A 17,500-nucleotide genomic window follows, 5' to 3' on the forward strand; every position below is an offset into this window, starting at 1 on the left:
GAGCATGCGTTACTAAGCAAACCATAACGGTTGCTAAGGTCAGAGTTGCCTCTCGTCCGCTGCTGCTTCACGAGGAAAAATAAACCTCCATTAGATCCTCAATCACTGGCCAGAAGTTTATAGACACTCCTCATTTAGAAGTGATTTCAGCTACTTTCAGTTCAGTTAAAACACACAGTCAATATGCCCAATGCCAAGAGTTGGCCAGAGGGGCGTAACCCCCCCTGCACTGGTGTGTGGAACAGTGGAACTGTGTTCTCTGGAGTGTGGGAGCTACAGTGTGATCCAGAAATATTAGAGCCAAAAGTTTGTGGACACATTCTAGATTTGCATTAATCAGAGGTGTGTTTCTCTCTTTATTTCTGAGAAGGTTTAACACTAGAGTTTGGAACACAGCTGTGAATATTTGATGGCACTAAGTCCTGAGGAACTCCCACCACCCCAGAGAACGCAGTTCCACTGCTCCAGCCCATTTTTGGGGGCTATTCTCCTTTGAACTGTGTGCAGTGACCTCAGCTCCTGATTAATGACTTATCTATACATTTCACATACATCATCATCATCTTTTCTCTATTGTTTTCAGATCGTAACTGTAACCCCAGTCTCCTGCAACTGGTCAATGCCACCACCTCCCCCTCCACCTCCGGCTCTGTGCAGTGGTGGGACGCCCAGGGGATTGTGGGACTCGTCATCTTTCTCTTCTGCACTCTCTATGCCAGGTGAGTTCATCTACATGTGTCTCATTTCCCCTCAGAATCACACGGGATGCTTCGCTTACTCTGCCATGTGTAAATATACAGGGGTTGGACAATGAAACTGAAACACCTGTCATTTTAGTGTGGGCGGTTCCATGGCTAAATTGGAGCAGCCTGGTGGCCAATCTTCATTAATTGCACATTGCACCAGTAAGACCATGTGCATCCAATGGTTCAAACATTGTATCCTGAAGGCGGTGCATCAGGTGTAAGCCGGTGTATCAGGACGACAATGCACCAATACACACAGCAAGACTGGTGAAAGATTGGTTTGATGAACATGAAAATGAAGTTGAACATCTACCATGGCCGTCACCAGATCTAAATATTATTGAGCCACTTTGGGGTGTTTTGGAGGAGCGAAACGTTAGGAAACGTTTTCTGTAGTGACCTGGCCACTATCCTGCAAGAAGAATGGCTTAAAATCCCTCTGATACAGTGTACGTTTTAGGACATCCTCAGAACTCGGCGTCAGTACTCAGGCATTGAACAGAATGGCATCATTCCTCATACGAAACAACATCAAGTCTCAGGAAAACCATTGTCATGTCTCAGAACTTGTGTAATTAACATCAGACTTCAAACCAAACAGCCTCAGCCCTAACTCCCTCAGAAAAAAAGCTTCAGACCAAACGGCCTCAGCCCAAACTCCCTCGGAACAAAATGCTTCAGACCAAACGCCCACAGAAAAAAAAAGCTTCAGACCAAACTCCCTCAGAAAAAAAAGCTTCAGACCAAACTCCCTTGAAAAAAAAAGCTTCAGACCAAACGCCCTCAGCCTAAACTCCCTCAGACAAAACACCATCAGAAAAAAAGGCTTCAGAATATCCAACAACAGTAGCGCTGTCCATGCCACTGAAAACCCAGCTTCACGTTTTTATATACAATATTGGACACACATTGGTTAAAAGGGAGCTCATGACAAGTTTTACACTTTTATTCCTTCTCCAGAGAACACAAGTTCAAGACTACACTTTTGTTTTATTTTTATTGTTTGTTTAAAGAAAGTCTGAACACAGTTTTATGAACTGAATGGTGAATTAAGCGGGTCTTCAGGTGCCAGTGTAAGGGACCACTATCAAAGTGCACATCCTTAAGTCCTGTGCTGAACTTCAAAATCTTAATAGTTACTGTAATATGCAAACTTTCATGTATCATGTTTCTGCTCTTTGCTTTTACAATTTAGTGTCCTACATTAAAGATTTGTTAATATTTTAACTAATCATTGAAATTAAACACTAAAATCTACTCCCATCTGTCTTACTGTAGGCTGCATTTACTTGTGATAATAAGCCTGGCTTTAATGCAATTGGTTTTAAATTTTTGGTCCTACAGTGACGAAATTATATTTTGAAATTCAGCACTAAGGATGTGCACTTTGACGACTGTCCCTTACATTGGGGCCTACAGACCCGCTTAATTCACCATGCAGTTCGGAAAACTGTTCAGACTTTCTTTAAACTTTAAACTAATAAATTATTGTGGTCTAAAACCAGGTGTTTCAGTTTGATTGTCCAACCCCTGTATGTACATTATGTAAATGAGGTCGGTTCTGATTGGCCGTTCTGGATTCTGGGGCAAAAAGCAATCTGAGGAAAGGCTCATCAAGACATCACAACCATGATGGGTTCACAACAGCCTTATATTTTACAGCTATATTGCTGTATGTGTGCTTTAATATTTTCCATTTCCTATTTTTGCTGAAGAAACATTAATTTTGGAAAGAATAGGGCAGGGGTCATTCATTAAAATTCAGTTAGACATTAGAGATTAAGGTCCAGTTAGAGATAATTTTCTCAAGACAAGGTCCGGAAGGTCATAATGCTTCACCTGAGTTCTGATCAGTGCTGTATGCTGTTTACTGAAGTAGCCCAGCGTTTATATCAACTTTAAATGAAATCTAATTACATTTACAATTATGCTTCAAAATATTTTTATTTAAATGTTTTCTCACTGAATTAAATTATGGACAAATTATAAATCATAAAACCTTTATCCGTAACTAACTGATTGGCTGTTCAGTGTCCATGTTCAGCATTGAGCCCCACCCTGTGTGTGTCTTTACATCAAGTCCCGGCACTCATCATAATGCACAGATCTGATTGGCTGACCATCACGTGATATGCACAGTTAGGACTGGACCACAATTCAGTATCAATACTTATCACGATAAAGTGTTTCAATAACAATGATTTACTAACATTTTTTCACATTACATCATCTGTCACTGACTGACGGTCATTAGAGGGTGCTGTCGTCAGTTCATCACAAGCCCAGATGTTGTTGTTTGATGGTGATGTCATGTTGCTTTCATTTCTTGGCAGTTTTTCAGTGTTTTATTTATTGTTTATATTAAATTTTGTCCTTATCGTCCCTTCCCTCGTCTGGATCTATGAGTTTCCTGGAGCGCTATACCTGTGCCGTAATGACTACAAAATTCACATCAGTAAAAATAAACCCTCTGATCAAAATGACATAGTTCTTAGTTGTTTTTAGTAGTTTGAGGTGCAGTCTCAGATAAGACAGTGTCTGGGTCCATATCCGGGCGCCGCTCCGTCTTTGGTAGAGAAAATTGCTTATTGGTGCTGTTCAGGAGGAAGACATGTCCTTTCCCATCTCAGAAATTGCAGATTTTGTCCCTGCCACTTTCTGAAAGCGTCTTCTGAGGGTAACAGCTTGCTGCAGAGAGTTGGAAAGGTCCCTATTTTATTTTACATTATTTAACTTATAAAATGGGTGCGAGATTTCTGGGATTGTGTGGATTATTTTACATTATTTCTCATAGCTTCTGATGTGAATCTTTTTTGAATAAAGCTCCTTTACATTCCGCCCTCTTCTCCCCAGTATCCGCTCGTCTAACAACACACAGGTGAATAAACTGATGCAGACGGAGGAGACTCAGGGTTTGGCGGCTGACGCAGAAGCAAACGTTGACGGAGACGGTGTGAGACGAGCGGTGGATAACGAGGAGGACGGAGTCACCTACAGCTACTCCTTCTTCCACTTCTGTCTCGTTCTGGCCTCGCTCTACATCATGATGACTCTCACCAACTGGTATCAGTGAGTATCTGCCTCAGACTCTGGAATATTACAGCATTATCCCAAAGTCCATAAGAGAACAAGTAAAGAAGAGGTCCTACTGAATTACATCAGTTTTTAAAGGAATACAATTAATTAATTGGCTTTTTCATCTCCTGAGCTCCCCCTACCTGCTGCTGAGTGTAATTCATGTTTACAGTACTGTTGAGAAATAAAGTCTCTCACACACTTAAACACAACCGGCTCTCTGGGCTTCTACTAACACACACTCTACCTGTCTCTCGGTCACAGGTAAACACACACCGGCTTCCTGGGCTTCTATTAACACACACTCTACCTGTCTCTCGGTCACAGGCAAATACACACCGTGTTATTAGAACCATAAAGTGTAACTTTGGTGGTTCTCTAGCTGATATAACCACAGCAACCCACAGCACGTATTACCAGAATCTGTGTCCAGTGCCAAAAACTGAGCTAATCCGGCTAATGTTAGCAGATGCTAGCCCTTGCCCTCGTTCACCAGTAACTCTCAGAACCGGATTATAACACTGTCCTCAACAAAGAGTAGGCTCCACCAACACAAAGTGTTACTTCAGTCGTTTAATCCACACAGCAACTAGGGAAAAGCACTTATTACCAGAATCGATGTATAATGGTTAAAAGTGAGCTACTCCGGCTAAAGTTAGCAGCCGCAAACCACTCACTGGTCAGTGACTCTCACAAACTGATTATAAAACTTTCATCAACAAAACTATCACCAACTACCTCAGCAACACATGAAAACAGGGAATCAGACACTCACTGCTCTAACCTGTGTCCTCAGGTCTGTTTCAACTCAATGTATTGTGTAAATTCAGTCCAGTACTAACTCATGTACAGCCGCTCACTCACTCTCTCTCTCTCTCTCTCTCTCTGTTAAAGGCCAGACACAGATTACCAGACGATGCAGAGTTCAATGCCGGCCGTGTGGGTGAAGATCAGCTCCAGCTGGATCGCTCTGGCTCTGTACCTGTGGACCCTCGTCGCTCCCCTCATGTTCCCCAACAGGGATTTCAACTAAAATACCACAATAATCAATCAATATCATAATTTCACCCTATCCCTCCCTCATCCCTCAAACGAGGTTTCAGCAAATACACCAAAGTTATAACAATATTAGTATAATAACAGGATCATAACATCACAGCATTCCTCTCGACAGGTTTGTGTGACATATTTACATTAATCACAATAACACTATAATAATAATAATATGATAATATCACACTGTTCCTCCCCTCATCCTCACGGAGCAGCATCTCATCTACAGAAAATCAGAATACTCACAAATTCATAACATTCTACATCACTGTAATCACTCCCCCTCGGCTCCTGCTCCCTGACTCTGAGATTACAGCTCAAATATCTCAACCACAGCCCTCATCCACCTCGCTTCACTCCCCACTGTGTGAACGCCAAGGAAGCAGCGCAAGGAGAAGGTTCTGAAAATCCATGCTTGAGTTCTGAGGCCAGGGCTCTGCTTTTAAAGAGGAGCGCGAAGGACCTCGTGATGTTTCTGATCCAATACAAACACAATCTGACTTCAGAGAAAGTGTCTTTTTTTTGTAAAACTTTATAAAGAATCATTAAGAATGATGTGGGACTGGGTGTTGTCTTTGGGACTCTCGGGGGTGTTTATATGATTTCTATAATCTGATATTTGTCTGTAATATAATCCTGTAGACGCAGGGAATGTGATTTCATCACCTGCACTTGTCTCTATATGTGCACTATAGTAAATCAGACTGTCGTCGTGTGTGAGATCGGTGTTGGTGCAGACTTTAACAATGTTATATAGTTAGTGTATTAACAGTTGTGTGCAGAGGTTTGGGCTTTTCGCTGCTTTAAAAACAGGGGGAATGAAGTGAACACATTTTAATTCCCAAAGGCTAGATCTAATAAACAAAAACAAATAAAACATGGCAACATTTTACTCAGATTTTAATATTGTTCTTCTCTGAATAAAACATTGTGCCTCCAATAAACGCTCTTTAAAGTAACACTAGGTATTATTGTCACCGTAAAATTCCAGTAAAAATGAATTCAACACAAGATGCGATAGGACCAAGTCTCCCAAAACATCTGCACACAGCAGTGTTTCTGCTGGAGGGGGATCAAAGAGAAGCAAGTGCCTTTATATTTTCTGTTTGAAGGAGATTTGTTTGTTTTATACTGAATACTGCTTTGGTATTTTACACGTTTATCATATTTCAGATCAAATTAAAGCTTAGAAATAAACTATTAATTACTCTTGTGCTTTTCTTTTGAAAAGAAACCGTGCTGATGTCTTCTCAGAACAGCGTGAGGTGACGTACAGCAGACGTTTTCAGACTTTGGAGCAGATTTAACTGCATTAAAGGTGATGTTCATGATTGTAATCACCCTGTGTATAAAGCTCTGAGAGTGTGTCCTCTCCATGTGCTGCTCTGCAGTTGGTTTGCTCTGGAAACCGCTCTAATGTGTTTACGAAGCCACAGTGTCTGTAAATGGGTAAAAAAAAACAAAGTGTCTGGGTCCGGTGCTAGGCTTTCTCTCTCTCTGCTCACAGCAGAGAAACTCCATCTGGAGGTTTTTAGACAACGGAGAGACTCCAAACTCTGAAAATCACCAACCGAGATGAGGATGCTGCTCTATTCCTGCTCCACAGGGGGCAACACTGACTTATTCTTGCTGTTACAGTTACATTACTTAAGGTGGAACTGACTCTATAAATGAAAGTAAACACAGAGCGAAAGTGCTACAAAACTAAACAGCTCAAGTTACACACGAGATTCTGTGGGAATTCAAACAGTGAATAAACACTTACAGACAATTTACACTTCAGACACTAACAAGATACAGTCACTTCTAACTCACACAAACCACTCCACCTTAAAAGATACAGTCGCTTCTTACTTACACACACGGTTCCTCTGATTAAACACAACAGGGCTCAGCACTGACTGCTCCACACTCAGCTCTGAATAAGCCCTTGTCCTCACTCAGAAACAAACACAGCGCCCCCAACAGTACAGAGACCTGTGCATCATTTTATCACATCAGTATGTGGTGTTTTATCTGGAAAGGGTAACATTGGATTTATTCTAAGAAGAAATAGTTCTGTATAGTCGGGCTTGGGGTATTCCATGGGTTTTACACGACCCAAACCACTAGGGGGCCCCCATGGAGTTGGTGATGATGCTTTTCTTGGAGATTATACACACTGCGTCCAAAAGTGTGTGAACCTTAAAATGGCTTCACTCAGCGTGGACTAGTGTCCACACACTCCTGGATGCAGTGTGTGGGCGAAGAGTGTGTGAGAGCAGGACACAGATGTTTGGACTGAGGTGACTGAGCTACTGTAACTGGGTTCTCTCTCTCTCTCTGTCTCTCTCTCTCTCTCTCTCTCTCTCTCTCTCTCTCTCACACACACACACACACTCTCTCTCTCTCTCTCTTTCTCACACACACACACTTGGCAGCGGAACAGATTTTGGGGAATGTGATTTTGTGATTTGGTGATTTCCCCTCACAAGACTCATTAGGTGAACACAAAACTCACATTCATCCAGAGAGAGAGAGGAAGAGAGAGAGAGAGAGAGAGAGAGAGGGAGAGAGAGAGAGAAAGAGAGAGAGAGAGAGTTGATGGGAGAGGGAACAATCCAAATCATTACGGCGGCAAGTTCCAATGCTACTAAAGTTGAGTCATGAATGCTGAGTTCCTCACATTCATGCTCACAGCAATGTTCCTGCAAATAGTATACACTCTTCCCAAAGAATAGAGGCTGTCACTGCAGTGAAACACAGCTGATTAACGCCCTACGTTTCCTGTGTGTCCTGTAGGTTGTGTGTTATCGCGATACTGATATTATATCACCTCATCGTCCATCCTTAACAGAGTGGGTCTGAGTACGAACTGAGCCTCGTCTGAAATAGACCAGGAGTGTCTCTGAAACACAGTGTTGATACTGTCCTACTACTCTCTGCAGATTAAATATCTCTCAGTCAGTGATGGACAGGATGCCCCAACACACACACACACACAGCAGGAAGCAGTGGGTAAATCTAATTCTGTTATATAACCTCCACTGCACCACATCCCAGGTCAGAAAGAGAGAGAGAGAGACTTCAAACTTGCATATGGCTGTGATCATGTCTGTGTTGGGGACACTGAGGGATGGTGCAGTGCACGGCTGGGAGCCTGAAGTTAATAAAGTTTAAATTTGCTCAAAGATAAAGAACATCAGGGCGGCATGGTGGCGCAGCAGGTAGTGTTGCAGTCACACAGCTCCAGGGGCCTGGAGGTTGTGGGTTCGATTCCCGCTCCGGTTGACTGTCTGTGAGGAGTTGGTGTGTTCGCCCTGTGTCCTCGTGGGTTTCCTCTGGGTGCTCTGGTTTCCTCCCACAGTCCAAAAACACATGTTGGTAGGTGGATTAGCAACTCAAAAGTGTCCATAGGTGTGTGTGTGTGTGTGTTGCCCTGTGAAGGACTGGTGCCCCCTCCAGGGTGTATTCCCACCTTGCGCCCAATTATTCCAGGTAGGCTCTGGACCCACCGTGACCCTGAACTGGATAAGCAGATACTGAATGAATGATAAAGAAAATCAGTGATGAAAATTTGAAAAGTATTTTTTTAAATGTATAAACAAATAAACAATGCAGAGCTTAAGTGGTTCCCTTCTGGTTTGTGTGGTTTTAGAAGCAGGTGGAGAGATATTGACGAGTGACCCATGTGGTTGCTAGGGAATTTCTACGGTGCTGGCAATTATCAACCTCCTAGCAATGAGTTGGGATACCCTAGCAACTGCCTAACAACAGCATAACAACACAGCTTAAGTAATTGCCAGCTGGTTGCTATGGTTTTAGAAGAAAATTCTAAGATGTTGCCATCGTCCCAATTTGTTGCCGTCACTATGGTATCCCAGGTTGTTGCTAGGTTGTTGATAACTGGTTTTCCAGGGACATGCTAGGGGGCGCTAAGAACATGTCCAAGTTTCGTGAAAACAAATCCAAAATGTTTTTATAAACATGACATTATTAGACTTAAAAGTATACATCCAAAATTCTCTGCTCTAGAAGGTGAATGGAACCAGACGTCCTCCTACAGGACATGGCTACAATAGATGGTGGTGGACACACAGCTGGTGTCTGGTGTCAGGATCGCGGGGGGGGGGGGGCGGACTGACAGAGGCATACGCTAAAACACAGATAAACTTTATTTACAAAAAGGAATCACGAAACAGAGACTGGGGCACAAACCAAAATGAGGGAAAGCAGCAACAGACAGACTTGACGACAGAGAAACAAGCGAGTCACGGACGAGACAAAACGAGGAACAGACAAACTGACGGGAGCGATACGACTTAGACATTAGAAATGAAGCAACTGGATACGAAACACAACCAAGGTGAAAATGTCCGACAAGAGGAAGTGAGAGAAGGGGACTTAAATACAAAACACAGACGAGACACACCTGAGACAGATAACGAGGGGGCAGGGTAACAAATGAGACACAGATGAGGAGGCGGAACAAAGACGGGACTAGGGCAACAACAAACAGAGCCATGTGCTGAGAGAGCACATGGCAGAGAAAACAGACATGAGAAGACCTGGGCGTGACATCTGGCCATAGTTTGTAGAAGGTTGTGGTTTTAAACCCAGTCCTGATGGAGAGGCATATGTAGGACACAGTGAGAGAAATTAGAACATAGAGTTGAGATGTCCATTATTTTCCATCATCATCATCATCACCATCAAAACCATCTCCATTACAACCATCATCATCAAAACAATCTCCATGTCTCAACCACCTGCTTAGAGATTGTGACAATTCACTGTAATGGACTCAGGGTGATGTAGAGGGAAAAATGGTGTCCAGGAATAACCAGTCTCAGCGGCGATCATTATGTGCTTTTTGCATTCACTCGGAATCATCTGAGGACCAACAGTAAGGGGTTGGCACTCAGGGGACAGACCCCAAAGGGCCTTTGCCATAGAAATATTCCAAACTGTTTAGAACCTAAAAATAACCGCTTTTAATTTGGAAATTACCAAATGCAGCAGACTGAGAAGGAAAGACCTTGGGTATACAGCATTAGGCCTTTTTAAATGCACATCCATTATGGCTTGATTGGACTTGGTTCTGGTATACATGCATTCATTCATTCATTGTCTGTAGCCTTTATCCAGTTCAGGGCGGTGATGGGTCCGGATCCTACCCAGAATAACTGGGCACAAGGAGGGAACACTGTTGGGTCAACAAAGCATTTTTGTAGAGTAATATTTGTATAATGTACATTAGATTTTTTGCCCATGTTAAGGGTGTTCATAATTAAGCATTTATATAAAAAATCTAAATTATAAATTAAATAAATTAACTTTCATAGAGAAATGAGATGGGTCAGAATTATTGGGAACACACAATGGACTGAGTGCCAGTCTATCACAAGACATCACACTCACCCAGGCACTCACACACTCACCCAGTCACAACTCTGGACAATTTTACTCTCACTCACTCTCAGTCACTCACACTATAACACCTATGGACAGTTCCACACACTCACCCAGTCACTCACACTATAACACCTATGGACAGTTCCACACACTCACCCAGTCACTCACACTATAACACCTATGGACAGTTTCACACACTCACCCACACTCACTCGCCCTGTCATTCACACACACACACACACACACACACACACACACACACACACACACACACACACACACACATTCATAATACTTTATTTGGATTTAACATATAAAATACAATATCATATAAAACCCAAATAATGGTTCAGAATCATTGCACAGTTCATAATTAAATTCACAGTATGCATTTCTCATGGAGACAGATGACAGCGTCTTCTCCAGATAAACAGACTCCCTATGACTGCAGAAACAGAACAATACACACACACACACACACACACACACTCTCTCTCTCTCTCTCTCTCACACACACACACACACACAGCAATGGACAGTTTTACCCAGTCACACACTCACCTGTGGATAGTTTCACATGCTCACCCAGTCACTCACAAACTCACCCAGTCTGTGGACAATTTTACAAACTCACAGTCACTCACACTAACAGCTATGGACAATTTCACACACTCACACTCACCTGTGGACAGTGTCTCACATTCACCCTGTCACACACACCTGTGGGCCACTCCACCTACCAATATGAGTGTTTGGAGTGTGGGAGGAAATTTAGAGCTCTGTAGTATGACTTGCTGCAAGCAAAGCATCAGATTTGCACTTTTATTTGTTCTTTTTTCTTTTGCACTTTTGTTTGTTTCATTTTCTAGCTGCAGACTTTTACTGCTTTCATTTTAGTTGAGTGTCTAAATTCATTCTGAATGTATGCTGATTGTGTTTATTGTGAGAATAAACCAGAAATGATAATCACAGTTGCTAAAGCTACTGTTCTGCTCTTGCTTTTTATTATTACTCATTAAAAACACCACAGCTGCGATAAACATGCCCACTTTTACCTCAGAAATGCTAGAAATGTGAAGGTTCATTGAGAGAAAAAGCGAGATTTGAGAACAAAGGCGGTGAGTTTACGGCGCTGACTGGAAAGGACGGGGAGCAGGGGGCGTGGCTTCCTCGGCTCGGTCTCGTGCGCTTGTGGCGCGAGACTGCTGCAGCTCCTCAGCCGCCGTCGCGCCGCGCATGTGTGTGTGTGTGTGTGTGAACCAAATGCACGAGAAAGAAGCACGCGAGCAGGTAACGAATAGTTTTAATGTCTAATTTAATGTTTAATGTTTAGCTCGCGCTGTAGCATTGCAATGCAAAGCAATGTGACGTTACTGCATGCACCCGCGAGCTTAAGCATGCACTGAGCAGCGCGAGGAAGCTGTTGGGGTTGAGACAGCTGTGATGCCGCACTGGAGGTTGGTGGAGGTATGCTTTAAAGCCACAAAACGAGGCTAATATGAGTGTGTATGGGAATAACTGCAAATATCGCGGGATTTTTGGGGATTGAGCGCGAGATCCATGTTTATTTTTGTGGCTAGCATCTTCTAAGAAACCTTTATTCTGTTTATTCACAACCTGGTGTTTAGTGCATTGAACACGGCTTATTTACAGATGTAGGGGTGGGTTGCAACATGTTTTGTAATTAATTTCTATGATATGAATTAACCCGAAAATAAATTAACGGACATCTTTTTTGTCGATATATAATGTTTATTATGTCTCTTATTCATCCCTCCATTCTTATATTTCCCTTATTGCAATCATTGTATGCTGATATACCTCCAAGCTACACCGTTTATTTATGTTTACACTGTTATTTTACAGTTGATTTAACATAATGAATGTAGAGGAGCGTAACATCATTGCAGTAGAGGATTAGTGCATTAGTATTAATATTAGTACATTAGTATTAATATTAGTAATATATTGCAATGACTATAAACAATCTAAAGCTGCTTATATTGATTTATTTCAAATTTAAATTCCATCCATGTTTACAGTAAGAGAGCAGTAGACACTTTCGTGTTTTTAAGGTTAATGATCTAATGTAGGTCTTCTCTTATTTACTCTATAACAGCTGTTATTATATAAAGATGAGTACAGTCAGTGCTCTTTAAACGTGCTTTACGTTTATAAACGCACCTGCACGCGTCTGACACCTTTATCGTGCATTGCATTCCATATTTCTACGCTTCTCCTGGGTTCTGTCGGTGAAAATGAGGTTCTACAAGTCCCAGGGTCTGCTGTAGGCACTGAGTGCTGTGCGCTGGTTGAACAGTAAATGAATGCAGAGGTAAACAGTAGGGGTCAGGCTGTATACTCACAGGTGAGGTCCAGTGAGGGATACAGCTGGGAGGGAGGAAGGGGGGGCTTTTCTTTTGTAATGTGGGCTAACCTTGTAAAAAGCCCCTCGGTATTGTTCACACAGGTCATCGATAGTGTTACATAACCGCGCGCCCCGCCGGGTTCAGCGCGGGTCGATACGGGAAAAAGGATGTGCACGTCACTTTACAGAGCGCGCGCACTGAAACATGCACGCGCGCACACGCCTCCCTCCTTTTGTTGCAATGATGCAGCGGCAATGAGCGCGAGAGCTGTAAACAACACACACACACACAACAGTACAGTACAGTACACACAATACACACACTCACACACATAGACACAGTACAGTACACACAATACACACACTACAGTACCCACGCTAACACAGACACACAGTACAGTACAGTACACACAATACACACACTACAGTACACACACAAACACACTACAGTACAGTACACACACTACAGTACAGTACACACAATACACACACTAACACACACACTACAGTACAGTACACACACGACATTACTGTACAGTACACACAACACACTCAATACAGTACAGTACACACACGACATTACTGTACAGTACACACAACACACTCAATATCACACACACTAACACACACACACTACAGTACAATACACACAATACAAACACTACAGTACAGTACTGTACACACACTAACACACACACACACACACACACACACACACTACAGTACAGTACACACACTACAGTACATACACACTAACACACTACAGTACATACACACTAACACACTACAGTACACACAATACACACTACAGTACAGTGTACTGTGCACATACTAACACACCATAGTACAGTACAGTACACACACTAACACACACACACACACACACACACACACACACACACACACACACTACAGTACAGTACAGTACACACACTAACACACACACTACAGTACAGTACACACACTAACACACACTACAGTACAGTAGAGTACACACACTACAGTACAGTACACACAATACAAAAATTAACACACTCACTACAGTACATACACACTAACACACTACAGTACACACAATACACACTCTAACACAGTACAGTACAGTACACACAATATACACACAGTACAGTACACACACTAACACACACACTACAGTACTGTACAGTACACACACTACAGTACACACACTAACACACACACTACAGTACACATACTAACACACTACAGTACAGTCCAGCACACCCACTAACACATTACTGTACAGTACAGTACACACATAACACACACACACACTACAGTACAGACCACGCACTAACACACACACTACAGTACAGTACACACAATACACACACTAACACACACACTACAGTACAGTACACACAATACAAACACTAACACACTACAGTACAGTAAAGTACACACACTAACACAAACACTACAGTACAGTACACACACTACCACCACTACAGTACAGTAGAGTACACACACTACAGTACAGTACACACAATACAAAAATTAACACACTCACTACAGTACATACACACTAACACACTACAGTACACACAATACACACTCTAACACACTACAGTACAGTACAGTACACACAATATACACACAGTACAGTATAGTACAGTACACACACTAACACACACACTACAGTACTGTACAGTACACACACTACAGTACACACACTAACACACACACTACAGTACTGTACAGTACACACACTACAGTACACACACTAACACACTACAGTACAGTCCAGCACACCCACTAACACATTACTGTACAGTACAGTACACACATAACACACACACACACTACAGTACAGACCACACACTAACACACACACTACAGTACAGTACACACAATACACACACTACAGTACAGTACACACAATACACACACTAACACACTACAGTACAGTAGAGTACACACACTACAGTACACACACATACACTACAGTACCATACACACAATGCACACACTAACACACACACTACAGTACATACACACTAACACTCTACAGTACACACAATACACACACAGTACAGTACATACACGCTAACACACTATAGTACACACAATACACCCACACACACACACTACACTACACTACAGTACAGAGCACACACTACAGTACACACACTAACACACTAGACTACAGTAGAGTACACACACTAACACACACACAAACACACACTACAGTACAGTAAACACAATACACAAACTAACACACAGTGCAGTACAGTACACACACTACAGTACACACATACACTACAGTACAATACAGTACAGTACACACACTAACACATACACACAATACAGTACACACAATGCACACACTAACACACTACAGTACACACAATACACACACACACTACACTACAGTACACTACAGTGCACACACTAACACACACAAAAACACACTACAGTACAGTACAAACAAAACACACACTACAGTACACACACACTACAGTACAGTACACACAATGCACACACTAACACACACATTACAGTACACACAATACACACACTAACACACACAGTACAGTCCATACACACTGACACACTACATTACACACAATACACACACACACACACACACACTAACACACACAGTACACTGCAGTACACACACTAACACACACACACACACACTACAGTACACACAATACATACACACTACACTATAGTACAGTACAGAGCACACACTACAGTATACACACTGACACACTAGAGTACAGTACACACACTAACACACAAACACACACTACAGTACATTAAACACAATACACACACTACAGTACAGTACACACACACACACTACAGTACAGTACACACAATACACACAGTAACACACACACAGTACGGTACACACACAAACTACAGTACAGTACACACACTAACACATACACACACTACGGTACAGTACACACACTAACACATACACTACAGTACACCACACACACACACAAACACACACACACACACTCTACAGTACGGTACACACTAACACACACACACAGTGCAGTACACACACACACACTGTGTAAGATTGAAGAGTATTTTAGAGTGTGATGCAGTGAGTACACAGACTGAACTGTAGAGCTACAGGAGAATAGAGTGTAACAGTGTAATGCTAACACAGTTTAAATCAGTTACAGTAACATATTAATGTCGTCTAATGCAGTGTGTAGAGTGCAGAAGTGTGTGACCCACTCTGGAGTGTACACATTGCACCGCAGTGAACTACAGGTTATTCAGTGTATTCAGGGTTAACTGTGATGTCTTTTTCTCTGTGGTGTTTGATTCATGTCGAAACGATGGTCTTTTCTCATGAGTGGAATTTGTAATAAAGCTTTGGAACAGTCTGGCTCTAACGCTGATGATGCTGAATGTCAGGGAGGCTGTGGTCCTCCAGGTGCAGCATCACCTCCAGATCTCTCCGCTATTCAATACCCACCTCCTCGTCCAGAAAGAAACCGAGCTCTGCTCCGGGGGGTGTTCCAGGACAAATAAGACTTATTTCAGAAAGAAAGAAGGAATCTTAGCTGATGCGAGCGCTGAGGAGTGACTCTGCGGTTCAGGTCTCACCTGTGTGTTCAGTCGGATCAGGTTCGAGTGAACTCAGGAGTTGTTTTTTCTGCTCAGGAAACTCGCTCAGTTTCTCAGAAATCTGCAGCCACTCAGAGTCCACAGAGCTCAGTCCCAGAAGTTGGATCTTCTGCTGATGTGAGAGATGTTGAAGAGTTCACCCTGGTGTGGTTTGTGTGCGGTTAGAGACATTTACTCATTTCTTTCCCAGTCATTTTCCAGAGGGTGTGGCCTGATAAAATAAACTTTGTATTTATTCGCTTTCCCTCCGCTGTGTCTCTCACTGATATTCACTGATGTTCACTGATGTTAGGTGGACACCGAAACACAGGCTGAAATTTGTTCCTGTTCCTCAGGTTCTAGGGCAAATTCTTCTTTTGTGTCTTTTTCCTTTTCTCAGTGCAGGGTCCTTCTTCTCTCCGGCTCCACGTCCTTTCAGACCCAGAGTGTCGAGTGGTTCATCTGGACACAGTCAGATCTGAAGCAAGCAGCAGGGTGTTGTCCTGTTTTCTGATGCCCCTTTCACACCTGCGCAGTAAGGTGTGTGTGTGTGATCCGCAGCATTGATCCCGGACTTTACCCGTACTTTACCCTCCTCGCCCTGGTTAAGTCTCCGGGTGCAGTCAGAGTCAGCGCATGTGAGAACGGAGCGGGAAATGTCCCGGAGTTTCTCCTACACGCGCTGCACAGGCTCCGCCCCCATTCCTACAGCACACATTTCATTTCCCGCTGCCAGAGCGCACCTCACGTGGAAAATCCGCGCCAGGACGTCTCCTGACCCCACACGGAGTTTCTCTAGACATTCTCCTGAGCTCATGTGTGAAAGAGGCATCGGATATGGATGCTATAAGTGCTGTGTGCCTGATGGGGGCAGTGTTGGGGAGATTCCAGGTCTTGCATGGCTGTTATGGATCCCACTTTCTCTGAAGGTTATAATCTTTCACAGTGTGAAGGGCAGAGATAATAAACATAGTACGACATAACCCCCTGTTGCTCTAAAGACCAGAGCCACCTGAGCATGTGACTGTGACTGTGCTTCAGTTGATGGAGAGAGCAGACAGGGGATTGGAGGAAGAAAAGAAGTCTGTTCTGTGTATAATGACCCAGTGTTTTTCTCCCTGATTTAACCATTGTTAAGAGCTCTTACTAATAATCCCGAATATTACCTTAAACCCGAGCCTGATCTTAACTGGCGTTCCCGTAACCGAGGGAAACAGGACGCCTCTCTGTGACTGAGACTGAGCTCCCACTGCCTTCTCGCTGTGTG

The 17,500-nt window shown here is 42.9% G+C and overlaps 2 protein-coding genes across 2 annotated transcripts in view; both read left to right on the plus strand.

The window, feature by feature from the left end:
- Positions 1-6,057, plus strand: part of serinc2 (serine incorporator 2) — an 11,943-nt gene extending 5,886 nt beyond the window's left edge. The window contains exons 8-10 of the mRNA XM_066673941.1: positions 584-719; positions 3,600-3,815; positions 4,716-6,057. Of these exons, the coding sequence (XP_066530038.1) occupies positions 584-719; positions 3,600-3,815; positions 4,716-4,854 (491 nt within the window). The 3' untranslated portion in view covers positions 4,855-6,057. The remainder of the gene's footprint in view (positions 1-583; positions 720-3,599; positions 3,816-4,715) is intronic.
- A 5,384-nt stretch (positions 6,058-11,441) lies between these two features.
- hivep3a (HIVEP zinc finger 3a) overlaps positions 11,442-17,500 on the plus strand; it is a 35,668-nt gene continuing 29,609 nt past the window's right edge. The window contains exon 1 of the mRNA XM_066674759.1: positions 11,442-11,558. The gene's annotated coding sequence lies outside the window, so the exon portion shown is untranslated. The remainder of the gene's footprint in view (positions 11,559-17,500) is intronic.

Source organism: Hoplias malabaricus, chromosome 6, assembly GCF_029633855.1.
Source record: "Hoplias malabaricus isolate fHopMal1 chromosome 6, fHopMal1.hap1, whole genome shotgun sequence".
Classification (NCBI taxonomy): domain Eukaryota; kingdom Metazoa; phylum Chordata; class Actinopteri; order Characiformes; family Erythrinidae; genus Hoplias; species Hoplias malabaricus.